General features: G+C 48.1%; 1 protein-coding gene across 1 annotated transcript; it reads right to left on the bottom strand.

Annotated features, from left to right (window-relative positions):
• Positions 1–7,426: 7,426 nt before the first annotated feature.
• Positions 7,427–10,417, bottom strand: p2ry1 (purinergic receptor P2Y1). Its single transcript, XM_076146606.1, has 2 exons — positions 9,901–10,417; positions 7,427–9,644 (listed from the first exon to the last, which is right to left on the bottom strand). Exon 2 carries the CDS (start codon positions 9,612–9,614, stop codon positions 8,553–8,555), a length of 1,062 nt encoding a protein of 353 aa, XP_076002721.1. The 5' UTR covers positions 9,615–9,644; positions 9,901–10,417; the 3' UTR covers positions 7,427–8,552.
• Between the last annotated feature and the right edge of the window lie 1,309 nt (positions 10,418–11,726).

Consider the following 11,726-nt stretch of genomic DNA (forward strand, 5'->3'; position numbering starts at 1 on the left):
GATGTCGTCACACTTTCTATGTACAAATACTGCACAGGTGCAACACTTAAGTATAATATGAGCTTTTTGGTCGACAAGTTTCTTCTTTACAACAGCAGATCTGCAAATTGATGCACTTTGGAGCTTTGTTGAGAGGTTTTGTTGTCGGTGTTTAAATCCACAGACTGTTTAATGGAAGGCCGAGTTAAGATAAAAGGATCGATTTCCTCATCTGTCCGCATTAGTCTGGTCATGACGTCTACATGAAGGCTGCTGTCTGCCAATTAAACTCCAGTCTGAGCTGAGTCACAGAGCGGCAACACACGCCCTCTGTCTCTCGCCGCTCAATCAATACCCGTCAAGTCGATCCGCCCGTGACTCAGGCAACAGGTAAGGAGACCTCCAGAGGCCAGACGACCTCCGGCTGAACCCCGGCTAATGACCGCAGAGTCCAGACCGCAGTCACTTGGCTATGTTTAGCCGGGAATCCAGGACAAGAGGATCAGTTTACGCACACACACACACACACACACAAACACACATGGTTACTCACTCTCCTTAACATCAGAGGGAGAAGGAGAGAGAGAGAGAGAGAGAGAGAGAGAGAGGAGGGACAAACAGGGGATCACAAACTCTGTGCAGTTCCTGTTTGAAGTTTAAATGCTTAAATTACTCAATACTGACAGCACACACACACACACACACACACACACACATACACACACAGGATACCATGCATCGAGCAGCGAGGATCTAAAACACGTCTGCAGCCACGGCGGCATGGCGACAAGGCATTCAGGGGACCGAGCAGAGGGGCGTGATTCTCCGCGTGATGAGCGAAGGCCGACGCAGCGTTTTCTCTCCCAGCTGTCAGACATGACTGCGGCTGTCGTACCGGCGCTGCCACCTCCGCCAAGATCAACAAGCGGAGGTTTCACAATCACGCCACTTTCCTCTTTAATGGCCCATATCTGCTTTAAACCAACATCATTTCCCCATTTTACTTCCTGCACCCCCTCCACCTCACACACACACACCCACACCCACACACACACACACTGAAACAGCTCAAGCAGGAGGGACGTAACCTTGGTGTTTTCATATCAAGACAAGATATTACTGCAGGGCAAGAAGGTGTGTGGGTGTATATATATATATACTGTACATGTGTGTGTATGTGTGTGTGTGTGTGTACTGCCATTTTTCACCTAACATAACCCAGTCCATTAATCATTTGCAGACATTCTGTAGCACTACACTCTCACACCAGCACCATTTATAGCCCACGCAGACTCACACACACACACACACACACACACACACTGAGCTGCTCAGATTAATAGGGCGAAGCAGACAGAGGATAATAGAATCAAAACAACAAGGCCGAAGGGGGAAGAGGAAGAGAGAGAGAGAGAGAGAGAAGGAAGGAGAAACCGGAGGGGTGAGTGAGGAAGACCACGGTGACGATGGAGTCAAAGGTGAAACATGAAATAAAAATACATATAATTTTGTGTTTGGGGCTTCAACCCCCTGAGGTTGTGTGTGTGTGTGTGTGTGTGTGTGTGTGTGTGTGTGTGTGTGTGTGTGTGTGTGTGTGTGTGTGTGTGTGTGTGTGTGTGTGTGTGTGTGTGTGTGTGTAATTTGCGGGGAAATATTGTGGCATCTTTTCATATCTCACTCACATTTCGTAATCTCCTCCCCACACGTTTCGGTGCAGAGAAGCTGTCAAGCGTTATCTGGACTTTGTTTTAAAGAGACGTGTCGGGGATCTTCCCTTGACACACTGATATGATACACACCTAAACCAACAGCAGGAGCCACACACACACCTGAGCCCAGTCACCTGCGGTCTATTGCTGTGGAATGAGGGAGAGCGAGACACCCACACACACACACCGTGGTATCTATGGTGGATCATTAACGCTCGCCTGCTATGACAGGAAACACAGTGCAGAGGAGAGCGGTGGCCAAATAATGAAAATGCAATTTTCAAATAAAAATAACTTCGAAGTAATTGAGCTATATGAGAAGTCAATGGAGCAGATTTACATCGATCAATATGTATAATGGCCTTGTGTGTATCGTCTCTCAGTTAAACACAAACATCCTCCATCTTTAACATCTTTCTTGACTTGGAAGTCGATTTTCTTTTTTTACAATTTTGCCTTTCTTCATGCAGTTACCCAAACCATCCAGTAGGAGTCACTGATGCAGCGATAAGGACGACGACCATCTACCGACTTTCGAATGATAGCAAACATTGGCCTGTAAACTTCCATCTCTCCATTATACACCCGTTATGTAGATTTATCATCTGCCTTGGCAGCAGGGCGGCAGTCCAGCAGACTGACAGGTTGCCAGCGTGAGACTCTCAGCGCGGCGCCGAGCTCATCGCCCTTCACCGGAGCTCGGCGGCCGCCAGAGACCGACTCTTAAGATGCAAAGAAGCCACAAATTAATGATCCTGCCTTAAAAGTATATATATCTTTCTTTTATTTCCGTTTGTTGTTGTCATCACAGCATGGTCGCCTGCTGCACGGCGCTCTTTAATGATTCCGTATCATTCCGACTTTGTTTTCAAGCGATTAAAACACATTAAGGTAATCTGCTTCCAGCCATTTTACAATAACGATCTTGTTCATCCGTGCATGCGTTCTCAGTGCTGAAGTCTTTCCCAGCATGCATTGTGGTGAGAACATACAAACAAACCAACCAACATAGGAAGGACTCAGCTGGATTTGCGACGGTGCAAACCACCACATCGAGGCGTCGCTATTGATGAGGTTAATTTGACTCGTTGCCATGACAGCGTGACCCCTGACAGGCGACCTCATCTTAATGTTACACTACGATCATAAATCAGCATCAAAGCCACATTAAGGTCAGTGTCTCTAATCTGTTGTCATTCCTCTCATTGTTGTGCGTTATTGACGTTGTAATGAGTCACATTATCGATCGAGTATTGAATCCGGACACACTCCTGCTTCCTCACTAATAGCACCTTTTTCCCCCCCAGAATGATTTAATTTCAGACACATTTGAAGCCTTAACAAGTTAACAAGTGAACTCCTTCCTGCATTCAGGGGAATGTTGTTTCCGTCAGTCATTTTCCTTATCAACCGGGAGGAGCGTCCTTGAGATGAAGGTCATAAAATGCAGGATCAATGCTGTCATGTGTGTTTGCTATGATGTGCTCCATTAAACAGGATCTGACCTTGTTACCTTCACTAACAACCTCAGGACACGTTCACTCTCTTCATGTTTCACCTCCTTCCTCAACATCACTACAATCTGTATTTCCTCCTCACACACTGTTTCCGCCAGAGATCTGAAGTTAACTCCCATAACTTTGGTTGCCGTTCACACACTTCCTTTTATTTTTAGCTGCGCTCCTCCTCCTCCCTCCTCCGTGCTGATTTTCACTTTCTCTGCCTTTTTGTTTGTGCCAACAGCACATTTTTTATCGCCTTTCCTTCTCGGCTTCTCGTTCCCACACCTTCCTCTTCCTCCCAGGCAGGAGCAAACACCCCTTTATTTAACCTCAGCTCATCGCGAGGCCACACTCATCAGTCTTATCAGGCAAGCCGCGGCGTCTGACACTGCGAGTCATCCGGCCGTGACGGAGCTGAAACTGCTTATAGACGTTACAGAGGAAAAGGTTGACGTTTGCTAAATTTGACAGAATAAACCAAACAGACCGAGCCATTTTCACTCACTATGATCAGACGTGAGCTCATGAGACGTCACTGAGTTAGCCTTGGCTTGAAAACGACCTCATCAGATCGTCGTGACCTCGTTGCAAGAAATCACCGACGGGGCGTTGAGGAACAGTCGGGCGATCGCTCCGGCTGATCGATCGCGGCAGCGAGAAGCCGCAAGAGAATCAACACGAATCAAGGCAGGAACAGCCGCAGAAATATTGATCATAAAGCTGGAGACAGTTGAAATATGACAGCCTTGTGCTCTCTGACACACACACACACACACACACACACACACACACACACACACACACACACTTTGTTCCTCCCTTATTGCTCGGTCTCCTCTGTCTCGCTCATTCTCAACGTTATCACAGTTAAAATTCCTGAAATAATCAAAATTATTTCCTTTTTTAAAACTTCTATTTATGCTTTTATGTGTGACCGGGTGCATTTCTGACAGTTTGATGGAAATTGTCCACTGGGGTCAGTCAACGCTCTCATTCCCTCCAGGCCTCAGCGTCAGAAGCATTCCCGCCCTCAGTCACAGCGTCTCGACAGGCCATCGCTCATGCTGCATAGTTGTCATTCTTCCTCCGCAGCATTGTCGCAGATAGTGACACCATAAGTGCGGGCTGAGTCCTAAATAGACGGTTATGTGCCGCGCTTCAGCAACACCAAGCTCAAAGACGTGTGAAAGAGACGGATGAGTCCAGAGTTTATCCTCCGAGGGTCTGATGGACACGAGCCGTGATGGAGAGATCTCCATCCTCGCCAAAGGTATAAGAGTGTGTGCAGGCAAAACGTCAAGCCTCACACACACACACAAAATTCTCAATTTGTTACAATGTTGTCATAGTAACGGGTCATCCAGTATCTGTATTCTGCTGTTTCTATGCTGAAGATCTCTGAGGGAAAAAAAATGCAGCAATACCTCTTCCAGTGTACTCAAGGTTTCTATGAGTTCAGGTGCCAACAATGATATACAGCAGCACAGTTCACATACACTGTGTATACTCTGCCCCGGATGATAAATCAAGTAAATGTGTACTTTAAAACGCCTCACGCCCTCACACAATATAAACACACCTTCTCTTAAGTCACACACAAATAATCCATTAAAAACACACACTCTAAAGGAACTAGAGGATGTCGAAGTAGGAGAGTAAATATGTTCTGTCTGGGCCTTATGGGTATTTATTGGTGTGTATAGTCGATAAAAAGGTCCTTAAGGAGTGCTACATTTGTCGTCCCTCTTTGGTCCGAAGTACAAACTGAAAGTATTTAAAACATTTCCCAAGTGTCATTAAGCCCAGCAGCAGTAAAGTAACAACGGTGTGTGTGTGTGTGTGTGTGTGTGTGTGTGTGTGTGTGATGATACTATACTGAATGTACATGCATTAGGACGCTCATTCAATAACCTGCATCCGATTGTAAGTATTGTGACTGTTGGGGAGATTGTAGTAGAAGAATTTACCAGTAGTTCCTAAAAAAGTACTTTTAGAACAAAAACATACATCACTTCAGATTTATAGATGTGTACTGGTGCATGGCGATCAGTTTCAAGATGCCCGAGTTCACTTGATGAGCAAACATGTAACCGAAACTTATCAATGAGCAAACAATTGACCCAGTATGACATATTACTTCCTTATTAGACAGTAAACATGCAGTATGTGAGGTTTTAAATCCCTGGCTTCATACTGAGATATTACTATGAATAAGTACTTCAATTGTCCCTCACTGTTATTTACCATATTCAGATAATTTCATTTGAACATTAGGTACTATATTCATAATGATGTCATGGTTATTTAATGTGAGATGCCATTTGCCACACACAGATGTACACTCATATGTATATGAATCACCATCACTACACACTGACTACCTAACACAGTCAGAAGTAATCCTGACTGAGATCGCTTCACTCTTTATGGTACATTTATCATATAGTTTCCATCCCTCTGCACCTTATCTCACATACTGTATGTTTGCTCTGTCACTGTGCGTTAGAACATCCTGCTATACGTCTCTGTCCTGGTACGTAAAATGTACTCGTATGTACGCAACACCCGGGCCCGCAATATGTGCAAAATATAAACGGCAGCGATTGGCTACAAAGGTTACAGTTAACCTTTAAAGGTGAAACTGTTACAGTCACATAAGCAGGTGCAGTAATCAGTCATCAGTAACCTGTTTGGAGCATTTTAAACACTTATTGAGGCCAAATTCACGGCTATAAACCCAAATACTTTCTCCATGACCCACAAACGTCATCATGACAACATAATCACCTTCAACCAGGATTAAAATGGGATTAAGACGTTTCACTTTTTAACAGAAGGTTTTAGTGTCGCAGGCCCTTTGTGACAAATCTCACCGTGAATCATCAAAGAACAGAAGCTCAGTGTTTCAGTGAGCTGGTCCAGGACTGTGTTTCCCTCTGGGAGGCCACGCCACCACCAAGAGTGCCCCCCCACACACACACACACACTTGTGTGCAAACTTTGTTCTACCATCTATCTCTACTCTTAACTCTTCTCTTTGTTCTCCTTTGTATCGCTGCCTAAAGCCTCCTATTCAAACTGTATTCCACTGAGGGGGATGAAGCTCAGCGAGGAGGAGGATTCATTCCGATCCTATATTCGGAATAAAGGGAGGCGGATGAAAGAAGAAATGGAGGTGAAAGGTGGACAAAAAAGGATGGGAGGAGATTTTGGCAGGCATCTGGACTCAAGACGATGTCAGCGTGAAGCCTTCTCACAAACCTCAGCTGGAGGAGTTACACAATAATGTAGGAATAAAAGAGATGATTAGATATTATAGATACTTCATGCTCACATCACATGGCTCTCTGTGAAATATCACCAATAAACAACAACAAACGGCCACTTAAATAACATCGCCAGTGCCTCGGAGCACTATTAATTAACACACACACACACACACACACACACACACACACACACACACACACAGACAGACACACACATACTTTTGCGAAGGCCAGTCATGCACGGCGGCCAGGAAATCAAAAGCCGTTTGTATTCATGGTGTCTGTTGGGAGGAAGGCGGTTGGTTGGCTTCCTGTGTCCACAGCAACAATAACAGGGGGAGTCCAGGGGTCCGCGCGACGCCCCCCCCCCCCCCCCGCATTAACAACGCAGTGGCATGACAGAGCGTCAGTGAGGCCGTCCGAGGCGACGCCAAAGGGGGGAGGGAAGAAGAAAGGTACCACTCTCTATTCCTCCCTCGTCTACTCTCGCTTCCTCCCAACAAAGCCGAGCGGCGGCGGCAGAGGCGGCGGGGGCGAGGAAGAAGAGCGATCCCGAGCTGAAGGTCTACTTCTGCCATGACAACAACAGCACGAATGTTGGACACAAAATGCCACGTAAACCACACTGCTATCTGAAAAACACACATCAGTCTCAATCCGTGGCTTTGTGCATTTTTAAATAGAAAATTTATTGACAAGGAAAACAAGTGGCCCCAAAGGTCGCGTACAGGCCGACACCTGACCTCACGTCACAGGTTTACACAGACATCAAACATCTATGGAGTTAGTCAGGAGGAGGAGATACTGGTTTACTGCACAGAAGTATAGAATGATCACGACACAGAGCGACACGTGGAGGATTTACTCGGAGGTATCTGAGAGGAGGAAGTCTTCAGTATTTTAATGGAGTAACAAAGTGCGTGATAGAGTGTTTACGTCCGCTCGGCTCCTTTTTCGGAACGCTGAGATTCCCCTCCGCTGCAATAAACAGCGGAAAGGATTCTAGGGCGGGGTAGTCGATCCTCCACTCACGATATTTGACACTCATGCATAATCATCATGCTGGTTTATCAAAGAAAAACAAAGAGTCTAGAGCTAAACCACGCAGATTGGAAATGTCACAACATCCTGTACAGCGCAACCTCAAGGAAACACACACACACACACATTCACGGTAGCGTTGCGTATACACCGAAATACTCCAGAACGTGATCTGTTTCCCGGGGAGGGTTAGAGGAAAACGCGGAGGGATCCGGCGGCATTCCTCTCCCCTCCATCAGTCAGGAAAAGGATGGAAAGGGAAAAGAGGTTTCATCCTCCGAGTCATAGTGCAACAGATTCAGTGCATTTACACGTTTCCACCTCAGCTCATCTTCACTTTCGGCACCCAGAAACCCCCTCAGCTTTCATTTTTCAGTCCTGTTTTAACTGAAACAACAAAATGTGGAACGAGGACGTTAACGCCTGAAGGTCAAAACCTATTAACATCTCCCCTCCCCCCAACGCACGGCGGAGACCGATCCTAACGTTCGGTTTGTGCAAAGTTTAAGCAACGACAACGAGAGAGTGAGAGACAGAAAAAGAGAGACAGGGAGAGCCAGAGAGAGAGAGGAGGGAGAGACAGAGAGAGTGAGAGAGTGAGAGACAGAGGGAGAGCGAGAGAGCGAGAGAGATAACGAGCGAGAGTGAGAGAGATAGAGACAGAGAGTAAGAGAGCGAGAGAGAGACAGCAAGCAAGAGAGTGAGATAGAGAGAGAGAGAGAGAGAGAGAGGGCCTGGTGAATGATGGCTCTAACATCTGCAGTACGATACAGTACAGTTTCATAACGATATAGCTTATCAACGATACACGATCACCGACTGGCTGCAAAGCGAGTGATGGTTGGTTACCACGGGGTTAAACGGGGGGATTCGTCCTACATTATAGTTCTGTACATTATAGACAATCAACCCAGACGTCTCGCACAGCCTTCAGTTCAGTCCACAGCGCGTTCATGTCCAACATCAGGTCCACAGTGGTTCAGACGACTGAACTCTCTGTCTTATCCGACTCTGCACCCGGAGCTCCTCTCGGTCCTGCGTCCCCCCACCCGTCACAGCCTCCTGTCTCCGTTCTCCACGTACTCCGCCAGGCTGTTGAGCGCCGTCTCCTCGCTCTTGGACTGCAGCACGTGCTCGCCCTTCCTGGAGGTCTTCTTGGTGGCCCGCGAGAGCTTCCTCCTGAACGTGTCCCCGGCCAGGAAGTAGAGAATAGGATCCACGCAGCTGTTGAGGCTGGCCAGCCCGCGCGTCACCTGGTAGGTGGCGTAGACGCGGTTGTTGAAGTCGCACATGTCGGGGCTCTGGAAGTACAGCCGGGCCCTCATGTTGAGGTTCTTCATCACGTGGAAGGGCAGGTAGGAGACGGCGAAGACCGCCAGCACGATGATAACCAGGTGGATGGATTTCTGCCGCAGGGGCGCGTTGTTCATGTCGTTACATATCAACGCCTTCACAATCATCCCGTAACAGCCCAGGATGATGATAAAGGGGATGCAGAACCCGAACACAGTCAAAGTCATGCTGTAGATAAAGTAACCGGGTAACTCGTCCACGGTGGTGGTGTCGTAACAGGTGGTGGCGTTGCGTTTCAAGCCGGTCCTGGAGTAGTAGAGGATGGGCGAGATGGCGCCCACCACCACCGCCCACACCAACGCGCTGGTGATGACGGCGTTCTTCTTCTTCAGCCGGCCCAGGGACTTGAGCGGGTGGACCACGCCGGTGTACCTGTGCACGCTGATGCAGGTCAGGAACAGGATGCTGCCGTACAGGTTCACGTGGAATATGAAGCGCTGCAGCCGACACAGGACGTCGCCGAATATCCAGTCGGTCTTGTTGAAGTAGTAGAAGATGAGGAAGGGCAGCGAGAGGACGTAGCAGAAGTCAGCCAGGGCCAGGTTGAACATGTAGACGGAGATGCTGCTCCACGGCCTCATGTGGCACACGAACATCCAGATGGCCAGACTGTTGCCCACCAGGCCCGTGATGAAGACCATGATGTAGACGGTGGGCAGGTAGTAGAACTGGAAGCCGGTCTTGGTGAGGGAACATCCTCTGGTGTGGTTGTGGAGGTCGGTGACGTTCAGCAGGGAGGTGAAGTTCAGGTCGGCGGTCATGGCGTCAGGGGGCAGCGGGGGCTCCTTTTACTGCACCGGGGGGGGGAGGGGGAGGAGGGGGGGATGAAGAGGAGGGAGGAGGTGATTTGACTTGCATACTAATATTCCTCCCAGATTAAATAGTAGATCATAACACTCTTAAATCAGGTTTAAGCTTCACAAACACACCCGGTCATGCACAGACTAGAAGTTCAAGCACCAAACTTAAAGCTGCAGAAACGCCTACTCCCAGGTGTATGTGTGTGTGTGTGTGTTCGTGTGTGTGTGTGTGTCTTCCCGCACTCACCTCTGACACGCACTTGTCTTCCACATTCCTGTAGCCTTTCCGCGGCTGCAAACACGCGTCCAGTCGGCGGGGCGGTGGAGGCGTCGGGCGGCGTCAGGTGTCCCCGTCCTGCCGCGGCACAGCTCCGGGGAAAAGTTACGATCCAGCTGGTGTGTGACACTTGAAGGAGCCGCAGGGGGGGAAACTACCGCGGTGTCCGGGACGCAGGGCGCTGATTTCCCCCCACAACAACAAAAACAACAACAACAACTACAACAACGGCGGCGGTGGCGATAGTGGCGGTAGAAGCGCGGCGGAGGAGCGGAGGCGGCGGGGAACAGCTGCAGACTCTGACACCGAGAGAGAGAGAGACAGAACCACAAACAGGCTCCGAGAGAGAGAGAGAGAGAGAGGAGCGGAGAGGCTCATGCGGTGGAGAGAGAGAGAGAGAGAGAGGGGAGGTAGAGCAGAGCAGAGCAGAGCAGAGCACGATCACACACACACACACGCATACACACACTCTCACACACTCACTCTCCCTCTCTCTCCGCCCTCCTCCAATCACACCGCGGGGTTTGTCATGATCGAGATTCGAAACGGATTTGAGAGCGTAATGAGGAAGACTGAGCCTTTATTATAACAGAATTACCTTAATCACGCTAAAACACATGGAGGCTGCGTGTGTGTGTACCAGCTGCTGATCAAGCACACGGTAGAGTTTGAGCTATAATATGGGATTTAGAGTGTCAGAGTGAGATTAGGAGAAATGATTCTTATTATCAAAGTGGCACAATACAGATCAGGGCGTCTTTATCATTGAACAGGAGGTCAGCCATGTTTGTTATAGCCTCCACAGATTTTTCATAAAGGTTTTCTGCTGTTATCCTTCAATCGGGATGAGTCAGGAGGCACTAAAAGCATGAATACAATAAGAGAATACGACAGAAAACAAATGAATCCACAGCCTGAGGCATTGTGTGTGTCAAAGTGTGTGTGTGTGTGTTTGCGGAACAGCCAAGGACAAAGCAGGCGAGAGTAGGAGAGAGCCACAGGTTAAGTTAATTACGCCACCGCGCCAAACATCTTAAAAAGAGCGAGGGGGTGGAGCCAAGCAAGGCAGCAGCGATAATCTAATGGATTTACAAAGAACACAGAAGACGGAGGATGGAGGATCAGCGTGAAAGCAAATGGAGGTGAGGTGAAGATGCAGGTGAGCAACTAACTCAATGTAAACAGGTGTAGGGATTGAAATGTGTTATGGCACAAGAACACTCCTTTATTGGATTGGACTGCAGCACAGCAAGATCCTGTGTGTTAGTTGTGTTCTTTCCTGTTATGTCTTTGTGATCTACTTCCTGGTAGCTGTTTCAGTTGTTCTAGTCCCTCTTGTCTGTATGCTTTGTGTTTCTGTTCGTCCTTTACGTCTTTTGTTTTTGGTTGATTTGCATTTTCGACGTTGTGCCCTGAGATGTTTGTCTTCCCGTATTTGTTTTGAGGTTTTTCCAGTTAGTTCCTCCTTGTATCTCTAATTTCCTTGCGTGTCGGGTGTCATTAAACGTCTCGTCTTGTCTGTTCTGTTTGTTCCCCGTGTCGCCTGCGCCTCCAGGCCTCCTCCCGGTCTCTGATTCAGCTTCGGCGTTCCACTCTGGGCTAGAGCGTAACAAGGCCGTACCACTTTTCACAGGGGGGCCATAAACGTGACACTTCATCTTGTCTGACACCCTCTGAGAAACTTTCCTTTAATGGAAAACCTTTATTCATCAGCCAGGAGAGCAGGAGGTCTGTATGTGTGTGTGTCAGGCAAGTGTGCTCACATGGACATTGAGTGTGTGAGTGTGTGTGTGTGT

This window comes from Genypterus blacodes, unplaced genomic scaffold (genome assembly GCF_046128005.1).
Source record: "Genypterus blacodes isolate CSIRO-AG114 ecotype Tasmania unplaced genomic scaffold, CSIRO-AGI_Gbla_v1 ptg000032l_1, whole genome shotgun sequence".
Lineage (NCBI taxonomy): Eukaryota > Metazoa > Chordata > Actinopteri > Ophidiiformes > Ophidiidae > Genypterus > Genypterus blacodes.